Source organism: Protomyctophum parallelum (genome assembly GCF_964188405.1).
Source record: "Protomyctophum parallelum genome assembly, chromosome: 7".
Taxonomy (NCBI): domain Eukaryota; kingdom Metazoa; phylum Chordata; class Actinopteri; order Myctophiformes; family Myctophidae; genus Protomyctophum; species Protomyctophum parallelum.
The window spans coordinates 12,266,876-12,293,876 of NC_139705.1; the positions used below are offsets into that span (position 1 = coordinate 12,266,876).

The 27,001-nt window shown below is 41.7% G+C and overlaps 1 protein-coding gene across 4 annotated transcripts in view; it reads left to right on the top strand.

Annotated features, from left to right (window-relative positions):
- The first annotated feature begins 355 nt into the window (after positions 1-355).
- clstn1 (calsyntenin 1) overlaps positions 356-27,001 on the top strand; it is a 47,608-nt gene continuing 20,962 nt past the window's right edge. For 2 of the 4 annotated variants that reach the window (XM_083770190.1, XM_083770192.1), the window contains exons 1-8: positions 356-703; positions 16,871-16,993; positions 21,474-21,503; positions 23,146-23,341; positions 23,940-24,148; positions 24,459-24,608; positions 24,962-25,147; positions 25,577-25,825. In XM_083770190.1, coding sequence (XP_083626316.1) covers positions 616-703; positions 16,871-16,993; positions 21,474-21,503; positions 23,146-23,341; positions 23,940-24,148; positions 24,459-24,608; positions 24,962-25,147; positions 25,577-25,825 — 1,231 coding nt within the window. In that variant the 5' untranslated portion in view covers positions 356-615. The remainder of the gene's footprint in view (positions 704-16,870; positions 16,994-21,473; positions 21,504-23,145; positions 23,342-23,939; positions 24,149-24,458; positions 24,609-24,961; positions 25,148-25,576; positions 25,826-27,001) is intronic. The other 2 variants (XM_083770191.1, XM_083770193.1) reach the window with 1 other exon arrangement.

Below are 27,001 nucleotides of genomic sequence, written 5' to 3' on the forward strand. Positions count from 1 at the left end.
TGTCATACAGTTGCTGCATATGATAGCCTATATGAATTGAATACTTTATTAACAGTCTGCTGGGTCCTGTGGATCATGGCTCATGCATCATGATGTCCATAATAATAGCATCCGCTTCAATACCACCATGCTCATTTTTATTAGGCAACTCCCCTCTCCGCCAACAGAAGGCACTTGGTTGGCCCCCCGCCCTCGGTCTGAGTTTAGCCGTCTGCCTGATATAAAAACCAACTCACTGCAAGCAAGCGCTCCCACAATAACAGTAGTGACGTCACTACCACCAGTCTCGTTGGATACAGCTGCAAGAGAGAGAGAGAGAGAGAGACACACACGCACAAGCACAGAGAGACAGACACCGAGAGAGTGAGCATTGCATGCAAGAGGCAGAGAGGAGAGAGAGAGAGGGAGAGAGAGAGAGCGCTGATTGAGGGAATAGCAGAGAGAGAGAGAGAGAGAGAGAGGCGGCGGATCGGAGACGGCCATCTTAGCTACCGCGGCTCTACAAAACACATCTTCTGGAATATTATTTTCTTTTGTATATAGAAATATTCCAGTCCAGCCGAAGGTGGATAGAAGAAGGGTTGTTTTTCATCGCCCCATAAACTCGATTTCGGGATGCGACTCCGGGGGAACCATAGGCAATTTGCCTCCGCTGTCATCGGACTGGTCCTGGGACTATTATGTGCCGTGGAGACGGCTAAAGGTAAGGTTAAGCTCCCTCAGTCAGTCGGGATTTACACATCGTTTTGTTGCGCTGCACAACAAACAACACAATACACGCACTGTTTAAAATGTTCTATGTTCTAGGCGTAGGCCTACCGTACACAATACAGATAGACGATGGAGCATAGCTCCTAGTGCTGGTATTCCCACGGGAGGGATGCGCGTAGAGTAACCTGTTCCAGGGATGGTCAGCCTGGTCGCCGCATCGCATAGGGATGGATGGATGGCGCCTCCGCTCCGGCAGCAAGTGCATCGAGCGGAGGTTGCATTTATTTTTTAGACGAAACCATTGCAAACATTTTTTTTTCTTGGTTAACGTCAATCGTCACCTTTCTTTTTTCTATATCTGATAATAACGAACGGTTATTTTACATATCAAATGTCCCGATACGGTCTCCCGTGTTCGTTTATTCTATTTTTGGTTACCACGGTACTACCACCGTGTCTGTTATAAATAATACGCTGTTTTTAATGACGTTAACTTATATTCTCGTTCGTGTTTAAAACTACACATAGGCTAATGTGTGCCGTTGAGTGTGTAGACCGTATTCTCATTTTCTGTCTGTCTGTGTTCATTTTAAAAGGGTAGCCTACTTTCTTTAATCGTTCTAGCACTGAACATTAGAATATGTCTCTTGAATAATTCATGTCCCTGCGTAAGCTATGCGACTTTTGGCATTTCTCTTTTCTTTCTTTCTTTATGTTTTATTTTTACGTGGGTTTTGTTTTATAGCTAGAGTCATTCTTTTCTATTCGTGGCCTAAATTCATGGTTTGACAACGTTATGGGCGCGTATACGTAGGTCCGAAGCTTGCACGCATTGCAGATCCTCCTCTACCAAGTACCAACAAGCACTGTGTGTCGGCGGTGTTTCAAAAATTCATGTTGTATTGCGATCATCACACATCACAGGCTTTAATACTAGCAGCACAACCCTTCTACGGTAGTTAGTTATAATGCCAGGAATGGATATTTGCTCCCCTTTGAAATGCACACGTGATGAATTATACAGGCCTTTACGGGGGTCACCTTCCCTTCCCTATGATGAACATCCCAATTCTGGATTTATAGGCAACTGTATATTGTATATTGAATTTATCGAAATTGACCAGAGACCAGCTGTAGTGTAGAATATGTAGATCTGTCCCAGGCTGTTAAAGGGCAGGTTGATATTGATATTAGTCATTGGATATAGCTATACGTTTCAGTGTCCCTGTGGAAACCTCCAATACCGGAGGGAATAATAATGAGTATAGTTTGTTGTTTCTATGGGCATGGCACACCCATATTATGCTCAGTCAGACCTACACAGTATTGGGAGGCCATGATGATCAATAAAATGCTAATAAGACAACCGGAAATGAATCCGTAACAGTAAAAACTTGCTGAATGTATTGTTCAACAATCTATAATAGGCGTGTTGGTCATGTCAAACAGCTGAAGACATGTATTAGCGGTGGCTAATGGTCACCATCTGTAAAGCAATACCTTGATTTTCATTAGGTCGGTCAAAGGACATAGGCCTAGAAATTTGGTGTGTGTGCGTGGCTGCGTGCGCGCGTGTGTGACGTGTGTGTGTTGGGCACTAGCCTACACCTGCTGGAATCCCTGGTCTTATCAGTGATGGGCTGTCTGTCTGACCTGGCTGTGAAATGGTGTTAGCTTATCCATTATTGTCTAAAGTTCAATTGCCTGTGTAGTGTTCCACCACGTGTGCTCTCTAGTACAGCCTTGTATGTGTTTGTAATCCTCTTCTCATCAAACTGTATCATCAGAAGCGTCTGGGCATTCCGTAAGTTGTGCACTGATATCCTCAGATGTCAGATGTACAGCCTTAGTATCGAAACAAGCTGAGGCAGAGTCTGGTGGAGCTTCTGCCTTGCAGCAAAAGAGATAGAGATTCTCTGAACATTCAGTACACTGAAATAAGTCACTGCCTTCACAGATTGGCAGATGCTATTCGTTTCCTTTACACATCAAGTGTGGGAATGTCATATACGTTTTAGTCACTTTTGTGCCCAATGCTTTTCCCTTTAGATATCAAGTGTGGGAATGCCATATTACGTTTTGGTTACGTCTTTAGTTTGTTCCTGTTCTGCTATCATTGAGCAGCTGCTGGATGTGCCCATATTCCCTCAGAGTCAGTGAGAGATTAGGCCTGTGATGTGCAGCCCTTTTCTCTGTACACACAGTCCAGACAAAAGGGGCAGGCTGCTGGGAACCATTCTCAGCTCATTCATCATCAAATTAACAGATTCTAGTTGAACAAATTGCTTTGTGTGAAGCACAAACAAATGCATCCTCTGCAAAGTCCAGGGATGAAATACATGCATCATATATGAGCCGGGGGGGCTCCCACACACTAATTACTAAATGTTGTTAGTTGGTTTTACATTACATGTATTAGGGAAATGTATATGGACATCGTTGTTGCCTTGACAAGATAGAAATGGTTGTTCCCACAGTCTGAAAAAAAAAAACAATGCACAGAATGTAGCTCTGCGAAAAATAGGTTGAGGTTGGTCACCATAAATTGTCAGGTTGCCCCCTGGCTAATATCACACCTTTTATAGCCATTGTTTTGCAGAAGACTCACATTACAAAATGAAATTTTTATGCGTTGAACAACCAAGATACCTGTCCTGTATAGTGCAGGCCATGTGACATACTGTAGTGCTCCATGTTTTGCTAAAACCAAACCTACACACAGCTGACAATGGCCACATTGTTTCCACTCTCCCATGCTGTTCTAGTAACACTGTTGCATGCCATCATTCAGTTCTGACACCAGAGTTAGTTTACAGGATTGTTTTAACCACATGAAATCACACGTCGACCAATGACAAACGTAAATGAAGGCAAGAGGGTCAGAGGGATATGATCATACAATACAATACTCATGTTACCGTAATTACCATTACCCTAAAGTGCATACTGTATGTGCATAGTGCAGTGCATACTATCCCACATCCAGATGTTTCTCTTTGAACATCTGTGGGGTCCCCCCCCCCCTGAGCTGAGATACATCAAATAAAATGTCAGTTATTTTTAATCTGTCACCTAGTTTGGTTTTGATGAACCCAATTAAATTAGACATTTATTGATTTTTGACTTCAGTCATCAAGTGTCATGCTTTAATGACAGGAATCACAGCTCAGACGTGTACCAGACTACTGTGCTACATTGTAACAAAAAAGCCATGCGATGTGAAATGATTATATTGCTTCACATTGCAATTTTGAGAATGATTAGGCCTAAAGAATTGCCCTGCACTGCCCTTAATAACAATTTGCTTGCCCTACAGAGGCTTTATCTCACAAAGTTAACTCTTGAATTGTTGCCTGATTTATTCATAGAATTCCCAGTGGAACAAAAGAGCTGTTTTGGCCCACAGTTCTGGGCCTAGATTTTGAGTGCACACATCACAATGTGGTCACTGTTAGGGACCACAACTCAAGCCCTTCAAGAATGTGTATGATAATCCTCAAAAAGTGCTGTTGTTGGAGGAGCGTTGCAGTTTGTAATGTGTAGCCTACTCAGACAACTGTCTTTATTTTGGGCTTGGTGGTGACTTGCCCTCGTCGGTTCCTTCAGTGGCTGAATGGAGTTAGTGAACCATCAAGAATGGGTCATTCAATTGTGGAAATTAAAGTCGTGCTCCTCGCTCGGTCAGCTGTCCGAACAGCTATGTCCAGCAGAAAGACGTCTAGATTCACTTAAACCCTTTCTCATGATGGCATGAATGAAGTACTCTTTCTTACCGTGTGTATCAATGTGAGGCAGATATTATTTTGTGCAGGTAAATGTCAATATGTAATCAAATTGCAATACAGTTTTTCCCCGTATCAAGTAATAACACTACATTTTCATGAAACAAGGTTATGGAAACTGCATTGACACCTATAAAAGTAACTTGTCAAGGGAAGTGGTTAGGCTATTATTGCAAAACTATTATTCAAACTGAACAGCCACAATAGATAAAAGGAAAAAGCTTAATTCTTTGTTCTACTAATGTCCAATTACGTTGGTCTCTCACTGTGGTATTTTTCTGAGGCAGAGAAATATTAAACCACTGCTTCTTAATTCAAGCCTTACATCAGAACTTATCTGCCAGTAGATCTACAGTTCTCCCTAGAGCATCATCGTTGCGGGTAGAAATATGGCTCTCCTCGGAGCTCTGTGTGAGTTAAGTGAACACATTGAAAACCAGGAGTCTCTCCGTGTGAACCATGTAACCAGAGAGCACGTTACCTGCAGTCCCAGAACCGCAGGTCTGATAAACTGAGCAGCCCCTGTGCAGAGTTACGAGGCGTCTCACTCCCTCACTCTCACTGGGCCTTTGTGCCATTCACACAGAGAGGTGATTGAGTTGCATTGAAACTTCTACGGCTCCCAACCCCCTCTTCAGAGGAACACCCCAGCCCTGTTGTCGGGAAAGGGGTGGGGGTGTGGGGTTGGTCGGTCAGTCGGATGGTTGGTTGTTGTGTTAGCGTGAAGTAACAAACAAGCGTGGCTGGACGGGCAGCTGAGAAGCACTGCTGTGTGAGTTGGATGTTTAGGGAGCGGGGCCCCAGAGAGACTGGCCTTGCCTTAAGGACCATCAACGTTTCCTAGAACAGACGGTGCTCTGTGATGGAGACGGCTTGCGCCATCCAGCACGGAACGTTGGAAGGCAAGGTAAACAGAGAAGTGTGGCTACCAGTGTTTCAGACCACAAGCAGAAACTCTGCTGACTACCTAAAATAGGCAAGCACAATGGAAGTCATTCCATGACTTGCACCAAAGACCAGCAATTTCCCCATGCATGTCTGGCCTTTTTTTTTACTACAAGATATTTTTTGCCAAACATCAGTCCCTGAAGCAGCTCTCTGAAACACTTTGATTGGTTAATTTGTGTTGAAAATGCACCTCTGTACCAGAAAGGAAAGCAGTTCTGGGCAGCATAGGAATTTTCTAGAAACCAGCTATTCTTCATGTAAGTTGTAAGGGATAACACTAGCCTACATTTACAGTAATATAAACAGATTGGCTGATTGTCAGTACCTAACATTAATAGAAACATTTCACTTTCTCTCTAAAAATCTTTCTCTCTTGCTTTTTGAGTGGTGCAACCACTCCCTTACGGAGCTATGTGTGTGGGTGGCTGGGTGGGTCTGAGCATGAAAACAGCATGGTTGTTTTTCACCACCTGTGCGCAACCTAACACACACACAAACACACACGCACATATTAACTGTATATATGATGATTTCGGGTGTGCCAGTACAGTAGAGTGACAGTACAGTACAGTAGAGGGTACAGCATGGACCCCCACACGTAACTGTCATTTCTCAACCGTTTCAGACATGGGGCGGCCCGGCCCCATGGGCGCATTCCTGGGGTCTGGATTTTTCCAGTTAATTATAATTGCAGCTACAGTATTTCACCATCAATAAACTTAAAAAAGAAGAATTAAAGATTAAGATATTCCCATTTCTTTGATAACACCTGAGTGTCTTTATACCTGTTAATTAATACCTGTGTTGTACAACAACTCCCATTCCATAATTAACTGAAACTAGTCCATTGGGCACTCTGGAACGAAGTCATTGGGAAAATGGGAATGCATGCTAATTATTAATAGTCCTGATTTGAACAGCAATGAGTCAGTGAGCTGACCGTGTCCTACCAAGAGTTACCATCTCAAAAACAGTATAAACATTATTTCCGGTAAAAAGATTGTATCGTCGTTATTACTTCCAGCCAGGCCTGGGCAGAACTGGCATAATTGTCTGTTGATCCGTGCAAGACTGGATGCTTGACATCCATGCCAGCAGCATGTTGACACTTTTCATTAGTATTGCTGTGTATGTGGTTTTCACCATACATTCAATGAATGTGGATACGTTTGTCTGTCTCCTTGTTTCAGGTAATAGTAGTAAACATTTACTGACTAAATGTAGACGCTCAGAAATGAGGATCTAACATGAATGTGGGTTCATGTTGTCGTAACAGTTAAATACAAATTCACTGCTTTGTGCATTGACCACATAGGCCTACTGTAATTGCGATGTTTGCGTTTTTTGTTCGTTTTAGACAGGAGGCCTCTGTTGCATGTCATCCTTCTGCCCTTATACAGTCTGTTAATATGCCTGGTATACCATCATGTAATCCCAAATCAATGAGTCTGTTAATGGTTTGAATTCACCTTCAAATATCATACATTATGGCATTTTCTAATTACACTGTGGATGAATTATGGATCAATCAGTAGTATCTTGAGGCAAACGTAGGCAGATACACTCTCATATGCTTGATTTATAATTGGTTGTGCTGACGATGCGTGACCAAGTATAAATCAGGTTTAAGAAGATAGATGTTTATTCCATGAGTTCGCAGTAGGACTACATGATCATTACACACTGTGGTCAAGTAGTTCTCAACCAGATGCAGCAGGGATCAGACCATAATTATACAACACATGGATAGGAGAGGGAACTTGTTGTTTCATAGAGCATGTATGTATGTATTCAGATATTAAGAATATATCATAAGGCCAACAACATACTCATGTTAATGTTTGTCACTACACAGTCTTGCAGTATGCACACATGACAACAAGACTGTAGGCCATATAAGAAATTAGTCCACAACACAAAAGAAGTGTAAGCCAATAGTTTAACCAACTTTACAATAAGGTGTGGTTCAATGTTGCATTTGAATGGGAGAAACGATACCTTATCTCCTGCAAGCCGTTTGCAGTCCAATGCAAAACAGGAATCACACAATTGAAAATGCAGAGCGCCTCCAGAAAACGACAGGGCCAGTAACACACAGATTACCACACACTACCACACAATACACATTTTCACAGCCTTATGAATGAGTTCATTTCAAAATGACAGACTGATCGTCTGGAAGGATGGTGACACGATCTCAACAACTAGCCTTCACTGTCGTCATTTTCTGGTTCATCCCAAGATGACCAGTAGCTTTATGTCAGGTTAATGTTATCTTATCTTGTAACGTCTGTCCACGAGTGAAGGTTATACTGTTGCTGGGTACGTGCAGAGCTTTTCAAAAGCTCTGCACGTCTGCTTTCTTCCCATGAAGATAACACGTCACACTTGCAACAAGGTGTGTGTGTGTGTGTGTGTGTGTGTGTGTGAGGGTGTGTGTGTGTGTGTGTGTGAGATTGAGAGAGAGAGAGAGAATAGAGATAGACAGCCAGACTGATAGACCGACCGACAGACCTTGATCCCATAATGGAAATCAGTTGTCATGGCAGTATGAAACACAGGACAGCATGGATACAGAAAAGGAGATGTAGCTGTGTGTGTGTGTGTGTGTGTGTGTGTGTGTGTGTGTGTGTGTGTGTGTGTGTGTGTGTGTGTGTGTGTGTGTGTGTGTGTGTGTGTGTGTGTGTGTGTGTCTGTGTCTGTGTCTGTGTGTGTGTGTGTGTGTGTGTGTGTAGTTGTGTACACTGTACACGCACGCGTGCATGTGTGTGTTTGTGTGAGGATTACCAGGACCCATTGTGCCCTGTCATTCTCACAGGAAGTGTTTCAGCATGGTCAGTAGGTCAAACTGTATATGTTAGCTTTCAATAAAAGTGTTGGGACTATCATAAAAGGCCTGTGGCTTTCATGTCTGCTGTGGCTATCAAGAGACTATTATATTTTACCGCTCCATTTGGAGCTATGAATTTCAACTTTCAAGGCATTTCAAGATGCACAATTTGGCAGTGTTTCAGATGTTGTCGTCACACTGTTAAATTCCAACGGCTGAAAAAGAATCCAATCTGAATTAAGATGAATTCAATTCATATTGTTGAATCGAAAGGTAAGCTGTTGCCTTGCTGTTGCCTTGTCCGAGAGTTGACCCTTTACAATACTTGACTTTTTTGAGTGGTGCAACCACTCCTACAACCAGCAATGTCTGTGTACCTGTGTGTATGAGCATGAGTATGTGACTTAATAATACCAGTAGGGGGCGCCAGAAACAGAGAGGGGTATTGCTGTGCCTGCTGCCTGCTAATGAGAGAGAGAGAGAGAGAGAGAGAGAGAGAGAGAGCGAGAGAGAGAGAGGGGTGTCCCGGGTGTGTGTGTGTGTGTGGGGGGGGGGGGGTTATTGCACCACTCAGTTCACACAGGTGTGATTTTTTTGTTTACAAAGCCCATACAGAAACATTGTGCATTCTGAGCCTAATGAGTTTCTTGATTCAATTATTATTATGATCCCAAATCAGCTGGCATCTATGCTGTTGGTGAAGCCAGGCTACCTCAAAGTACAGGTCAAGTGTTCAAAATTGAGCTAATTTCATATGATCTTGCTTCTTGTGTACTACTAAGTAGTAATTTTGTCTTTGTGTTGGCTGCTGGTGGGTGAGACTGATAACTGCGTAGATACGTATTGGTACGGCAGACCGCGGCACATGGAGCCTCGCCAGGGGAATTAATTATCCTTCCCAGAGGTCAGCCATCTTCCAAACCCTGCAAACACTCCTTTCACTGCAGAATATGAAACATGGGTTTCCCAATCATCTCAGTTTAGTACATACAAACCAGGAAGTGAATTAAAACCTTTGGCAGTACTGAGACTGTGTCTTTATTATTGCATTATTGTAGTGTCAAGTTCTGAAATATACATACAAAATCACACCTGTGTGAAGTGAGGGGCGCTAATATGTTAAAGTCTAACTCATGTTGATTAGGTGATGTAATGGTGATATAACAAACGGTGCCAACACAAACATTAAATTCTCTTTAATGTTAATGGCATTTAATGCTTGTGTTAGGGACAAGATGACGTAAATGTTCCCTTCATTGTCAATGGTGTTTTTAAAACAAACAATGAACTAAACACAAAGATTAAACCTGTATATAGGAAAAAATTAATCTGGTCAGATGGAGAGTAGTCTTTGGATAAACATGAGCCTATTTCATCGTTTGTTTTAAGTCTGGCTAGCCCATCAACCATGCGAGTGAATGAAACAGGCGCATCCCATTATAGGATTAAATGTCAGTGGCATTATATGCTGTGTAACAAGATTGCATACAAGGTACAGTGTTGCGTGCATGCTGTGAGCAGGTCCAGTCACCTACCATCTGTGCATAGCACATGTCTCGTGCGTTTGTCTTTCTGAATGCATCTGGCTTATATTAGGGAACTGGTGGTAGCAAAAAACCACATAACCTGCAGTGCATAGTGCATCGTGACCCGTATGTGACACCGTCAGGACGTAAAAAGTGCGCGCGGGGGGGGGTCTGACACCTTGATCGAGTTCAGACTCAAGTGCAACTGCAGTTACTGCACATATGCGGCTGTATATGGACGTTTCGGCCCAGGGGCCTTCCTCAGCGAGATTTACGCTGAGGAAGGCCTCTATCTGGGCCGAAACGTCCGTATTGTTGTTTGCTGCTGGGGGAAACTGAATAAAGAAACAATAATCCTATTCTGTTCTAATATCATACAACATATGGCAGTTAAAATGTATAATGGCTAATATCACTGCCTAGATATTAGTCTAGAATGTAGAATCTCTGTATGGAACCTGCATTTCCAAGGGGCGGATAAAAAAAAAGCCCAGTCTGGTGATAAACCCGGCCCATAATTGTATACTGAGGCTCTGATTGGTGCCCCACAACTTCGGGGGTAGCGAAATCCAATCACAACCGAGTGGGGCCAGACTAATCTCCAGAGGGCTTTAGTTTGCACTGGCAGATCTGACTGGTTTCTAGGCTATGATGAAGTCAATTGGATGAACAGATTTGAGATATGTGAAGTGGCATACTGGTAGTTCTGCAGATGATCATGGTTAATGACTAATATGTCTAACAGCATTCAAGGTGTAACCTGAGGTTACCATATATTGTTTGTCCTATGGATGAATGGACCATGCATGTCTGTGGGAATACTGAGCATACTGAGCAACCTGGTCATCCCTGGTGTGGCCCATTAGAGCAGTGGCTATCAGTAGGGTTAGGCAGGGGACCCCCGGAGGTCCCTGAGGGGGTTCCAGGGGATTAAACACTTTAACCATTTAACCCTAGTTTATTGTTATTGTTTGGCCTTGATGATAGTGGGTGGGCCATACCTCATGGTGCAGAGGTGTGGCATTATTACTCACCTTGGCAACAACCACAGGGGTGGTTACTTATACCTGGCAGTGGGTGATGTGATCCAGGTGTGCAAGGGTGGATGCCATGTAGGTCGGCATTCAATGCCTTTCGTTTAACATTTTCGTATTATAATTTTGACTGATGGAAAGAACGCATAATTATGTACAATAAACGGTTTGACATGCGACATGATACAATTCTCTGGACATTGAATTACTCAAGCACGCGTCTAAACTCAACTCAATGCAATATATATATTCAGATGGGGGTCAGCTGTCAATATAAATTTCGGGGTCCTTGACATGAAAACATTTGAGAATCACTGCATTAGATTAGATATCTCTTTATCTCACTGACTGTGCACAGTGCACTCATGCTGACACTGTGCAAACATTTTCCAAGCCACTCTTTAACCCACCCATTTGTACTCTTTATCTGTCTAGTCTGCACTGGTACACGATTAGACACATTAAATGGTTTTAACGTGTGCTCAGTTTTTTTTATTTGCAAACTGCCCTTGAAGTTTGAACTTTGATGCAATTAAAGTGCATGGATTTCCTTTTATTTATCTTTGTTTGTAATTTGAGAGAAGCTTGATACTTAAAATAAAATACTGCAAGACAATTGAAGCTTGAAACTTGTAGATAAAATACTGCAAGACAATTGATTTAATGCTGAGTTTCTGATATGACAATACACTATGTCTACTGCTGCTTGCCAAATGCTTTGACAAAATAGACACAAGTAGGCTATGTCATGTTAGAATGGAAACATGCAATAAAAACAGAAGCAGCACATATTCACTTACATAACTTTGACCCACATACTTTCAAAGCCTGTAAGATACAGGAATATTACACTTTACTTACATTTCTTGGACATGGACATGGACATGGACATATTAACATGTCCAACATTACCAACACGCCTTTGGAGCTGATTTCCAAACATTGCGTACTGCAACTGCTTCTGGAGTCTGGACTGATTGTATTCTATATTGGTTATCTGTCCTAGATATCAGTGAAAATGATCCAGGTTAACGTCCAGACTCATGGAACATTGATTGATATACCTGATTTATAACCTTTGCACGCTGTGTTGCACACTGAAAATAGCAGATATACCGGTACAAGCTTGTAGATCATCCATTTCCAGTGTGCGACACTAGCGCACACAAGTATAAAAAAATCCCTGTTAGGATCATAATTGGTACCTTGTGCACCACATCAGACAAATAGTTTTCCTTTTAAAGTTGAAGTAACGAACTGGCAGGCTGCCATGTTAAGCAAAAATGTCAAGTTGCCTACCTACTTACTACTAACATCAAAGCTCCTTCCCTAATCTCATTCCCACCAATGCCCTCCTCAGTGGAGGCAAGCCACTCCCTTGATAATGATTTTAACACAATAATGCATAGCACACAGTTCACACTGTCCAGAATAAGCAGCCGTTCATTATGAATTACCCAATTAGTGCTACCAGGGGGGGGGGGGGGGGGGACATTTAGCATTTTGCTAAATTAGTGCTGGATTTGACTGAACGCTCTATGGTGCAACAGATGTTCCCCCTATTCATGGTGGCTTTGAAGGGGGATGATAAAGTTGTTTTGTCACCAGGGCCTTGTCGACACAATTTCACACAATGTATGTGTTCATTTCACACTATCAATTCAGTTTCCTTCTAGGTTGCATTTCACGGGAGGTGTCAGAAAGTGAAACGTTTTTTTTTTTTTCTTCTTCTTCTTTTTCACCCACAATGATCAAATGGCAGTTGTGCTGTCCACTTTTTGATGTCCTCCTGACTCATCTTCTTCTCCTTTCTCATCTAGTTCCCACTCAGTCATGACTCATGTATGTTATTGCAAGATGCTTAGTGATTAGCTTCTTGCACATTTGCCATGGCCACCGTATTTTGGACATGTCACAGGCAAACACATTTTTGCTTATGTTCAAAAATATAGCGAACACAGCAGATCTACAGTACAAGCTCCCAACGTGAGCTACCAACGCTATTTGTCAGTCATGTCAACTCAAGTATATCAGACTTGAGTGCTATGCCGAGCATTACTGTCTCTTTTATTCATTGTTATTCAAAAGTGCTTTCACTAGGCTGCCCAATTTTGTGCCAATGACAGTCCCTGTTTGGAGTGTGACTCATGTCTATCATGATGTGCCTCAGCAACGCAGCATGCGGTTGATTAGCTTGTGTCAGAGTTGTCAGGCTAATAAGGCTTCTGGATATTATCTGAATTTTCTATCCTGTTGGGAGACTAAATTATATTATTTTTTTATATTAAATATACTGTTTCTCTTTGAAAACTCAGAAATAACTGGTGACTGATGCAGGTTGACACTTGGCAAATATACTGCCCTTCTAAGGAAAACAAGTGCACTCCTTTTACTGTGGGGCTGCAAGCAACCATCGTGAGAATATTTTGGAGTAGAGTAGCACTCCAGGTTAGAATGAAATCCTTCACGGCTCGAAGATACAGGATGAAATCAAGAAAATGCCAGCACTCAAAATGTCCTTTTCACATGCATTTATTGATCTCTGACGAGAGCGGACAACGGACGTGTTTCGGCCTTGTTGGCCTTCCTCAGCCCTGAGGAAGGCCGCATCCTATTGTATCCTGTTATCCTGTTGTAAAAAGTACTGGACCCTCGTCTGGTTTGACAGACAGGTAGTGTGTGCAGGCTGGGTAGTGTGTGTCAATCCGGTTGAAGTATACCTTTGGTACGGCGACAGCGGCGGCGGGCCCGGGAGAACAATAATGCGACACGAGACAGTATCACGCTAAAGGTTCACAAAGTTTATTACACAAACAGGAACATATATAGTGTTGGATCATAATGACGTGACCACAAGACATCAGACATAATAACGTGCCTACTGCAGCAAGGCTGACCTTGCTGTCACCGAGATGTCTTGAGTTGCGTGCACAACCGTACACATAGACAGAGATGTGGTGCATTTATAGATAGAGAGATGGATGGAACAAAGACAATGATTCCGATTTGGGTGATGTTGTAAATGGCAAGTATTTACAACACTATTTGATTACCAGACATAAAGTTTCATTGACCTTTCTGTCTTATCATTAATCAATACCGTAATTTGATCAATAATTATTAATTATACAATAATTCATTAACTAATTAGATTAATTGTTTTGCCCCTATTATTTTATGACTAAGGCTAAGGCACAGGTTATAGGCTTAAAATAGGACTGTTTGACATGAACATTGGCGCATTGAGTGTTGTTGCTGTAGTTATGTTGGCCTTGGCAGAGCCATGGACAAATTTAAGGCCCACATGTGACTGGGCCAATAGTTCATGTGAGAGGTAGATATATATATATGTCTGCTTGTCTTGTTTTAGCATGGTGCTACGTTTAGCCTACTTGTGGATGTCCTGTGTTTTGTCAGAATTGATGAGGCTGTCATGTCATGTCTGTATTTCTGCCGCGGTATGTAGGCTAAGCCTTGTGTATTAGTCTAAATGCAATTTTCCACATCACATGAAACCACCCTAGTGCACTTTGGCAAGACAAATAGAAGTAGCATACCACCCCCACCCCAGACAAATAAAATGAAATCTGTTCAAATGAACATTTTGCATGATATCCATTATTTAATTGTCATTGGAATATTAAAAATCACACCCTTGTGAAGTGAGGGGCGCTATTATATTAAAGTCTAACTCAGGGTGATTAGGTGATGTAATGGTGATGTAAAACAAACGGTGCCAACACAAACATTAAACGCCATTAACAATAAAGAGACAATATGACATAAACGACACATTATGACGTACATTTTTTCTTCATTGTCAATGCGTTTACTAAATAAAGTTTGAACTAAAGACAAACATTAAACCTGTGTATATTAGCACAAATTTTAGATTAATAAATCTTAAAGCAGGCTTAATTTATACATCTGAATAATGAAAAGCTGAGGGTCTGTGTAAAGGTAAAAGGTAAATTACATAACTGTACCTCTCGGCAAAAAACAAGTAAAATGGTTTTAATTTAGTGCCCAGTGCCACGCAATCCCAGTCAAGTGTGAATAGCTTATAATTAATGTTCAATGATTGGATAATTAACTGAGAAATACTATTAAATTATGTAATATCCCTTAAAACAAGACTCATTTATTTAGCTGAAATTGGCTTTGGCATACTGATAAATAAATGAAAATTTAAATGAAATGAAGATTTAGCAACAAGCCTGTATATTTTCTCCCCTGCTTTCTTTAACAGGTTTGTGTGTCCTTTTGTGGCTTTTTCTGGAAGTTCATCTATTATTCTGGTTGGAAATGATCACTGTTCCTCGTTTTATGTGGAATCACAGTACTGCTCTGTCTGACACCAACTGCAATGGAATTGATGTCTCTAATGCATCAAAAATAAGAGGATTAGCAAGGGTAGGCACCAGCTGGACCAGTTGTATAGGTTACACTAGCTTTAGATTTATGATGTATAAATGATTGATGATTCCAGACAGAATAACATGCACCAGAGAAAGATGAAGCTTGTAGGGTCACCACCGGTGCAACATTCAGATGTCTTTTCCCCTTCTCATCATAGGATTAACTACTTAAACCCTACAATATTACAGAAAACAGTAAAAGTGAGAAAAATGGAGCGAGGAGGGCCGAACAGGAAGGGACGAGGCACCCAGTCAAAGGGACCCGACCCAGCCACGGCCTCCCGCGCCGAAAAAACGCCCGCTTTAGGTTTTTCTCACTTGTACTGGTTTCTTACTTGTACTGTAAGATACAGTATATACTATCTGGGGGGTCTCTTTTTTCTACACACCAAATCTCTTTGTCAAAGATACAGTTCACAACATGGCACGTTTGTTAGCTTGTAGGTCGGCTCCTTGAGATTTTGCTTCCAGAATAGGGAAGCTAGGGTTAACGTGGCACTAGGGTTAATGTGGCTAATCTAAATGCAATATGTGCAATTTGGAATGTGAATCGAGTTAAGCCCCAAATGTCGTTGATCTTGAGAACAATCTCTGGGGGTAATGGGGCATGTACTACAGCTGTGGACAAATTATGATGACCGTAGTGTTAGACATGCCGCGTCTCCTGATGGCACCATAATGACATGGGGCCAAAGGGTCATTGTGAGGTAAATTGTGGGCTTCCTCTACTTGGCATTCCAGTACCCCTTGGTGTCCTACTACTAGCTCATTCCAGTACCCCTCGGTGTCCTACTACTAGCTCTAGTCAGTGTCACATTATGCCAGAGAAAGACCAATACGGGTGGGAAACGTTGTATGTCCTGCCTGCTGTGATTGTGAATACATTTACCTGGAGCATTACAAAGTGAGTTGCGAGCCCTTGCTTTTGTTCATGATATCTGTTAGTTTAACAGTTTGGCTCAGATCGGAGGATGTGTGCTGTTTTAACTTATTCTGACATTATGCCCCTGTCCCACTCACTCGAGAGTGCAGACTGAATTCTCCCATGCATGAACACAGCTATCTAATCCACCATGTGTCATGCAGTCACTATACAGTAGCCTTTCTTCTGCAGCGGCCATCCAAACAGAGGGCTGTGTGCAGCTGGGTTGTTTCCCAGGCTCTCTCAAGACAGAACGCTGGGCTGTAATGAGCAGTCTCCACTGCTGCTCCTATAGGCGCAGTGTGCGTCTGAATCTCACTGGAGCTGTCACCGTCCACGATGATATTTCCGTCAAACCCCATTCGTTAGTATGGACTGCAGCTGTATCTCTCAGGAAACGTTACCTTGGCAGGACATAGGGCTTATCATTAATCTTTTTCAAAGAATTCCGTAACGGGTTTGTACCACTGCAGGACGTGATGCAGTCTCAGCAATTTTGTAGATGATGGTCTGAGGTATATTTCTAGGACTCTGAAGTTTGATTGTGTTTGGCACATAAAACAAAAACTAATCCAATACACGGACTCTCTCTTCCTCCCTCCCTCCATCCATCCATCCATCTCTCTCTCTCTCTCTCTCTCTCTCTCTCTCTCTCTCTCTCTCTCTCTCTCTCTCATCCTCTATCTTTCTCTCCTGCAGTTAATAAGCACAAACCATGGATCGAGACGACGTACCATGGGATCGTAACAGAGAACGATGACAAAGTGCTACTGGACCCGCCGCTAATTGCCCTGGACAAGGATGCACCGCTGCGCTATGCAGGTGAGAGAGGAGGCTTGACGACGCTGTCCTTTCAGTGCTGTCTCAGCAGCTCAGTATCATTGAATCACTCTCCTCTCCTTCCAGTTACCATATCATAGAACGTTTAATTTAAACACACGCTAGTTATACGTTTTTACCCTTGAAGATTTCAGATAATCTTTCATCATGACAGATTGAAGAACTTTGCACTTTTGAGAGAGCTTGCCACGGAATCTGTGTGTATGTTTGAGAGACATGAATGATCATGTCTGGAATGGATTACTATTTTGGGTCAGACATACATTTGTCATGTGAAGAGAAATTGAGCATTAACACTTTTTACAGTGTAAATCTAGGTTTGAATGGAATTTCGGATCAATTGATTATAAGTTCCCAGTCCCATCTATGATCGATTTGATTTGATTTGATTTGATTTGATTTGATTTGATTTGATTTGATTTGATTTGATTCGATTCGATTCGATTCGATTCGATTCGATTCGATTCGATTCGATTCGATTCGATTCGATTCGATTCGATTCGATCATTGCCAACACTCCACATTTTGTACATACACGTATATCTTTAGTGTATGAGGTTAATATCTTATCTTATCTAAAAAAGAAAAAAGAAAGAAAAAAGCCAAATACTCTAATAGGAAAACCACATCTTACCTCGTTTGTATATTAATAATTCCATTGATGTATTTACAGTGTCAGGAGTAGATTGGGGGGTATGCTGCATGAAGGGTGTTTTATGACTACAGCTGGCCACCATATCCACCATTAGGACCTTTTCATATTCACATCAAACAAATTAGAATGGGTTTTTTTGTCCCCAAAGAGAGGCACAATTAGTGTGCCTTATGTGCCACGGCAGCATTAGACTGGGAGTTTTTAATCACTGGGGATTGACTTTGGCCAAGGTTCAAAGCCCCATGGCATCGGGAATGTTCCCCCTCCCCCATCTCAATCTCATGAGCTCTGTGATCCTCGCTCATACTGCTCCCTGCCTTCCATTCAACTGTTATTACGTATACCAACCAGACCCATGCCAGATTTTTGGGTTTGATTTGATGCCAATCCCTATTTTTACGAGTCCTAGACCACCAATTACTAGGCATGTACCGATACACTCAACTCACGATACGATACGTATCACGATATGAGGTTCACGATACGATTTTTCCACAATATTTTAAACAGACAAATGACTGAAAAATCTAGAACCTAGCTCGAGTTAACATGTAAAAAAAAAAGCTTTCTTTGATCGCATCTTAGGATAGATGTAGTTTGTAGACCTATTTGAGAGTGCAGAAACATAATTGCCTTCCTTGATGTATTAATGAGCATCAACAACCATCACCTGGGCACAGTCACACACAGCTCCCCTCTGCAGGCTTCTACTACTGAAAGTGACTGCATGGTCAGTCTCGTTTCTCTCCAAAAGCACTTGAATATGATGAATAGGATTAAAGCTCACATTTCATATCACACACACCATAATTCACTAGCCCCCCCTTTTTTGAAAATATTTTTTATTAAATCGATATACATCGTCGGGATTAATATCGATATATACAATATATTGTTACATGCCTACCAATTACTGATGTTTTGATCAATATTTTATCGAAAAGTGAGTTAAACTCCAACATTTGAAAAACTTAGATTTGATTACATTTTCTATTAGAGAACATTTAACTAATGTGCAAACAAATGATAAAAATAAACGTTTTGTTGTCAAGAAAGGTGAAATGATGGCCAATATATCGGTCAAACCGATTGGTCTGGCTCTAACACATATTTCAGCTTATACACTGTTAACTTATCTCTGATTTTGCAGTGTAGAATCTGTATCTCTCTTGTATCTCTCTCTGGACTTGTGTGAAGTGACAGATTTAGATGTGTCCTGTCATTTGATTCAATTAGCAACCACTGACTATTGATTGATAAAAAGCACTTGCCCAGCATAATAATAATGGATTGCATTTTATAGCGCTTTTCTATGCACTACGTGCTTACTCAAAGGGCTTTACAATAGTCCATTCATTCATACATTGGGAGGTGAAGCGGCGAACAGTCGACCCCAGCGTCCTCACTTCCTACATTCACACACCAATGGTGGTAACCACTGGGGTTCAGTGTCTTGCCCAAGGACACTTCGACATGTGGACAGGAGGAGCCGGGATTCGAGCCGCCAACCCATGGAACATTGGACGACCTGCTCTACCTCCTGAGCCACAGCCGCCCCGTAGCATAGAGCATAGAGCCCCCAACATCAGAGTGACTGGAATCAAGTACTATGCCCAAATTACCCATTCATCACATGATGTCCAGCTCCTTTCTCAGTATATTAGAGTTGAGTTGATAGCGTGGTGCCCTTTCAGCTTTCAGTGGGGGCTCCCTCCCTCTTTGATGAACAGGGCTTTGCAGAATGGACAGTGTGTCCCTGTGAATTGGGTCTCCCAAGAGCCATCAATCTCATTTCACGTGGCAGTAGGGGTGACCGTCTCTCTCTGCTCTGCCAACCTCCTCCGAGTCAATCCCTCCTCTGCGTGAACAAACAAGTTTCACTGTAACGTCGACCCACTAACGCCTTAGGGGCTTGACCACGCACGCCAATCACTGGATTAGAGCTAGTGGAGGGGGGATGTATTGAGAAGAAAGGTGCTGGAGATGTGTACATTAGATTGATATATTGACTTTAAGCATCTTTCTAAGTCTGACTCTGCATGTGTATGTGTCAAGTGTTATAGGACCATACCGGTGGTCTGGGCACGTTTAGCACACTGACTACAACTCAAGGTGTACTTGACATTCCTGCCGGACATTTTCCAAAGCATACCACAGTTTGTTTGTGTTTTGAAGAAGCCACTGGATTCATTTAATTTCCGTACAGTGTGTAAATCAATTTGCAGAGACTTGAAACTTGCTTGAGATAGGTAATCCACACTCGATATTATTGAAAGGTTGTTGTTGTTTATTTGTTAAAGTTACATCATCGCTGTGTTTTATGCATTTTAAAGCACGGATTGATAATGTAAAACCAAATAGTAACTAGACAAAAGATTGATTCAGAATGACATTCAAAAATCGATTCAGTTATTTAGGGAAGTTATACAATTTTAACAACTTTGGATAAAATGTAAACAAATTACAAATCTAAAAATAAAGCCATTAACAGATAAATGGTATTCTATAGTATTCTATTCTACAATATTTGGCCACAGCTGTGAATAGACAATGACAATGTATTGATGCCAGTGTGATCCTTTAAGTTCAAAGGGGAAATAATGTTTAAACACTGTATTCCCCATTGCCATGCTCAATAACAAGGCAGTTTTCATCCACACTGTCCCAATCTCAGATCTTGGATACAGTTTGCAAATTAGGCTTATAACTGCTTTCATACCATACTGTATTGCATAGGGAATGTTTGCTGCACAATGAATTATGCCATGATTACAGTAATTCATGACTAATTAACACCCACACATTCATAATTCGTCAGGTTTACTGAATATAAAACCCATATACCCAGTCAAGAGGATTAGGATCAGTATATAACAGTTATTGTGCTAGGCATTACGCAAAGAACCAAGAGGGTAGTTGCCTGAACTGAGTTGATATGCCCACTGATATGCTGAGGGCTTGCTCTACCCTGTCATGTTTGAGCTGGTCATTAGGGCTAGTGTGAACACGGAGAGGGCAGAGGCCCATCACCACCATAGCTCTCACTGCATGACTGGCCCTGAATCGAACAGCGGGCTCTAATGGGAAGTCCATTTCTAATTGCCGGGAGGAAAACAAAATGGACAGCTCAACCCGCAAGAGGCCCTGACTGGCACTCTCTGTCTAAAACAATCAGCCAAGCAGAACGCCACCGTAATGGGAAAGAAGTGCTTGAGCTGAATTGTATTACCTCAGATAGCTTTTAGATTAGTTCCTGGAGCATTTTAATTAGGATTAATCAAGCTAAATCGGTTATGTTACCAGCTCTTTTTTTGTATATTGATGATTGATTATGATGATCTGTGAATGAAGCTGAGCTTGATGTATTTATTTAAATTTTAATGACTGGTATTAAAATGTCTGTTTACTGTCTGTTGTCATTTTTATGTCCTGCTTAATTTCCACTAGTTTCCTATTTCTTCCAAGAGTTTGCCAGAACCAAATGACAAAGCCTTGGACTGAAGTGGCTTTTAACAGATATCTGCAGATTGTAAACTGTTCTTTCATTTCATCTGGCTGAAGACTTTCTTGGACTGCTGAAACGTACATTACTTATTCAAAGCTGAATTATTTCTCGCTCAAAGTGAATGTGTATCTGCGAATGGCAAAATATATGTCCTTCTTTCTGTCCTCTTTGTATTATAACATCTGAATGTCCTTTTCCTTCACTGATCTGGGTCTATCTTCTCTCCCTTCCTTCACTGATCTGGGTCTATCTTCTCTCCCTTCCTTCACTGATCTGGGTCTATCTTCTCTCCCTTCCTGTAGAGAGTTTTGAGGTGACCCTCACCAACGAAGGTGATAATGGGTTCTTTCACCTGCCTTGTACTCAGTTGTTTATTATTATTAACCCACTAACGCAAATGCAGCATCCGCACTCTACACAGAAACTCTACACCCTCCATGCTCTGTGACTTCCTTCCCATTTCTTTTTTCTTTTCCAACTCCTCGTTTTTCTCACCCTGACTTTTATGGTGCTCTAATAACTGGATGAAAAGTGTGATGTGGGGCTGAGCGTACTTAGAAATATCTGTGCATGAGACATCCATTGTAGTTTGCAGACACTAACAGTTCTTCAGCCAGAAGTATACAGGGACAAGGAAAGTTCTCAAGCATATTTGCTGACATTTAGGCAAATATATAAATACTTTATGTCAAAAGATCTCAAATGCAAAGGCAATATTAGGCAGATTTGTTCAGACAGTGAACTCTAAAATGCTGAATTTCTTTACTAAATTAAGTTCACTAGCTGATAACATACAGCAAAATCAATTGGAGCAGGAATTAATGCTGAAATTGGTATTTTAGAAACAAGACATGAATTCGGAGATATTTATCAAAGTTATTTACACTGTCAAGATATTGACTTTGTTACTGGTGCCTTTTAAGAAACCATCTTGTTTACATTGGTTTGATTGGTAGAGTATAATGACTCATGTGGACTCCTGACATTTCAGGAGTCTTCAGAGCCAACTTGCTGAGATTGTTAACTTATGCAAACTCTCTCCGCTGTGAAGTTTCTGTTGTTGCATTTTTGCCTTAGTGGAAGCCTTTAGTTAATTCTCCACCACTAATCTCTTATCATAGCATGGCTGCAGTTATCATTTGATGTGGATGTCAAGCAAGTTGATATTTCTAACCCCAGTTCTCATCCAGTGCTTTTTATTTAACGACTGCTATTGTACTGATTTGGTCGTCTATGATTTCATTTTGTGTTCATTTCTCAGTTTGGGGCGAGAGGCAAATTTGCACAGGAAGACTTCCCTCAATTAAATACATGTTACACTGTATACTGGAGATGTTGTTCCAGAGGAACTCGGGTTAATTTTTGTGTCTCACAGAATTAGGTTTTGATGACTCCCTGAAATGGTGCTGCATCACTTTATTATAATGCTGTCTATTGCATATAATGTTTGGATTTTCTTTGTTGGTTTTCCCCCTCTTAGATAGACTGCAATTATCATCCACTGCACAGAAAAAATGATGTCTAACACAAATGGTGTTATTCTTCATGTAAACGTAGGACTTACTCCCTTACCTTTTGGGTTTAGTTTAGTAATATGATTTTGATTCAATATACATAAAGTACTCCTGTGAAATGCCTGTCCACATCTTTTTTCGGTTTTACCTGCATGACTGGATGCTAATGTGTTTCAAATGGCTTGGATTAGACACAAAGTCCTTTATGGCATTGGTACTAAATAGCCACCCCCCCCACACCCTCTCCCAAATCCCCCCCAAGTACTCACCCATACAGTGCTTTGGCGCACCCACCCCAGTGTTTTAAATCCCCTGGCTGCCAAAACCTTTCGCTGATCTTAAGTTGTTTTGTGTGATTATATCGTTTTGTTGTTAACGTATCCTTTGGTTTGAAGTATCAAAAACATTCACACGTTTCACTACTTATTCTGAGCAAAGAACTCTTTTGATTGATGTTCAGGTGAGATTTGCGGCTTCAGGATCCATGGGCAGAATGTCCCCTTTGAGGCAGTAGTCCTGGACAAGTCCACCGGAGAAGGGGTGATCCGAGCCAAGGAAAGGCTGGACTGTGAACTTCAGAAGGAGCATACTTTCACAATCCAGGCCTATGACTGCGGCGAGGGCCCCGATGGAGCCAACATGAAGAAATCCCACAAGTAAGTAGTCATCACAGGTGGGCATGGATGCCTAAACCAACCAATTTGGACCTGATGTCCCTATTTTGGGCATATCTCTCAATCTTTCAATTTCTTTTATACATAACATGAAAATATCAGATCTACAAGCTTTGCAACATGGGGGTCACAACCAGATGGTGTAGCTAGTTGTTTGGGTCAAAACTGGCCTAAATTAAATAGGATGATAATACTTTGCATCCTACATGAGTGCTTTGTTGTGCAGTCCTCCTCTGCCCGTAACTTCATCTTGATGGAGTTAGGTGCTTTTAAAGTAACCGGAGTACCAGATTTACCATTGCTTTTTGTTGAGAGTAATTTCGATCGGATGAATCAATGCATTCAGCCGTTCACTTCATTGTGAATAAAGATGTAATTGTACAGGAAAACATATAGCCTACCCTCAAAGCAGTTATCATTTTAAACCACAACAGATATATCAAAGGGACTATACAAAATACTTGTTATAATAAATAATTATATTTGAATCTAGCATGACAATGGTATAGATTGCTGAGTTAAAACCAGTGACCGTGATGCTTCTGGAACAGTTTCATAACTTTGAATGTGTCCCCAACAGGGCCACTGTCCACATCCAAGTGAACGACATCAACGAGTATTCACCAGTGTTCAAGGAGAAGTCTTACAAAGCCACGGTCATTGAGGGCAAAAAATACGACAGCATTCTGAAGGTGGAGGCAGTAGATGCCGACTGCTCCTTCCAGTTCAGCCAAATTTGCAGCTACGAGATCGTCACCCCCGACGTGCCATTCGCTGTGGACAAGGACGGTAAGGATACAAGTAACAGTCCGGTCACATTGTCCATTGATCTGTGTTTGAACAGCCGAGGTGTAAGACTTATTTTGAATTCACCACACGTTGCTGCCTTTGGAGACCAGCACGGTCTCCTTGAAATGTCACAGAAGTCGATCATCCAATTAATGTGTTGGTTTATTTCGCTGAACATCTAACTGAAATGTGTGTAAATATCTTCTGAAAGCAATAGTCATGCGCAGAATACCGTCACATTGTCGGTAAAAAAAACAACAGCATGATATTTCACTTTGTAAGCTTGACTTTCTTCTTTTTATTTTCCCAGGTTTCATCAAGAACACAGAGAAACTGAACTATGCCAAAGAGCACATGTACAAGCTGACCGTGACTGCCTACGACTGTGGGAAGAACCGTGCCTCAGAGGATGTGCTGGTCAAGATCAATATCAAGCCCACCTGCAAGCCCGGCTGGCAAGGTATCAAAGCTCCCCTTAGTTCCCTTACACACTCTGTTTCACCAAGTTACGTCACTGATAGTGTGTGTCTGTGGGGAACAACAGCGCCATGACTTGCTCACAGAACACACACAGGAAGACATTGTCAGAAGGTTATTTAACTCCCCTAAGCTCTTAGAACTTTTAATGTGGTTGGGATAATTAAAACAGCCTCTTAATAAATTAGCAAAGTAAGTCTGTTATTGTTTGTGCGCTGAAGGGAATCTCACTCCCCTCCCCCCTCCTTTCTCTCTCTCTCTCTCTCTCTCTCTCTCTCTCACTTTCTGTCTCTCTGTCGGTCGGTCTGTCTCTCTCCGTCTGTCTTATCCTCTCAGGCTTCAATAAGAGGACAGAGTATGAGCCAGGCACAGGCAGCCTGGCTCTTTTCCCCAGCATGCACCTGGAGACCTGTGATGAGCCAATCACCTCCATCAAGGCCAGCATCGAGCTGGAGACCAGCCACATTGGGAAGGGCTGCGACAGAGACACCTATTCTGAGAAATCTCTTCACAAGCTGTGTGGTAAGAATGTTGCTGCCTTTAACCGTGTATATTATTTGTATTTGACTTATTTTTACATTTTTATTTTGCTGTCTTGTCGTTCTGGTCTGTATAGCACTTAGGTTGTCATTGTAAATGCGCTTTATAAATAAACTTTGAATTGAGTTGATTGGAGTTGTATACATGTACTGACATACCAATGAATCACTTATGAATCAAATTATTCTAATCACAGCGTTAAGGATTAATTTGACTACACTACATAGATATATTTCCTGGCTTCACAGTACAATAAATATTTTAGTTGGCTCTTTTTTAATTACCTCAAAAATAAATAACTAGTTGATTTATTGAGAACCGCAAGACCTTCACCACAAAAAAAACAGTTCATGCTGTGCTTCTTATTTAATTCACTACTTTGTATCTAAACAAACCTGTGCCTGGTTTCAGGTGCCAGCACAGGTACCGTGGAGCTGCTGCCCGCACCCAGCAGCTCTGCCAACTGGACGGTGGGCCTGCCCACGGACAACGGCCACGACAGTGACCAGGTGTTTGAGTTCAACGGCACCCAGGCAATCAAGGTGCCCGACGGCGTGCTGAGCACCAACCTCAAGGACCCCTTCACCATCTCTGTGTGGATGAGGCACGGCCCAGGGGCCCACGAGAAGGAAACCATCCTGTGCAACTCTGACAAGACAGGTAATAATCATAGACATATAAATGTCTATTCATTAACTTAACGGCCATCTTGACATTAAGTTAATGAAAGCAGCAATAACTTTGGTCTGACTGATGTATTTATATGTGTTTCAAGCCTTTTGACCTGCTGTAAAACCTTTTGCCCTTTGGGGACACTAATAAACAACCTTGAACCTTGAAAGGCCACCCTGTTGCCACCCTGCTTTTTCAATGCAAAATGCCAACATGGCCGCCATGTGAATATGGTCTATCTATTGCATGTCTTCAACAGTTCCTCTATATTTGATATTTATAGGCACAACGCTAAACGCTACACAACGATACACGCTACACATCTTGATGCTTTTGTGCTGCATTGTAAATGCAAGCCATCCCATAACAGAGGGGCTTTGTTCTGAGAGCGTCCTGTGTTTATTTAATTCTGGCACGTGAATGTGCTGTAAGTATCACACCAGGGACATTTCAATGTTCAACTAATGAATCCAGCACATATGGTGTGAGAATAACTTGAAAAATAAAGACATCATGCACCCACCCTCAGGCTTCCATTCAATAATATGCTTTGGCAACGCTAGTAAAGACATCTAGAACATTATTTACTTTCTGCTAGTTCAATGCATAATCAAAACTTAAAATAAATAAATACACATACACATACACATACACACACACACACACACACACACACACACACACACACACACACACACACACACACACACACACACACACACACACACACACACACACACTATTCGGATGTTTTGTGTCGTATGTTCACTGTGTTGTCACATGTGCAATCTCTTGCATGTGTTGTGTTGGTGTGTGGGGGTGGGCATGTGGGTTCATCAGCATATCTCCCACTGCTTATATAAGAAGGATTACATCAGGATCGCTGTGCCCTGGGCCATAAGTCTCCATTCACTTGACCTCAGTGTAATGTATGACCCCATATCCAGCCTGTTTTTCTGCACATTAATATCTAGGACATGTTGTGCACAATTACATGTTTAGTTATGTATTATGGCTGACTCAAAACGTCAGCCATTTCTGTCTGCCGTAAGTGCAGTCTAATCCCAAACTGTGCACAATGGAAACTGAATGTGGGTGTACTGGTTTGACTTCTTTGAACTGTACGCTTTTACAGGATCCGGTTTGATTTGAAAACTGGCAGTA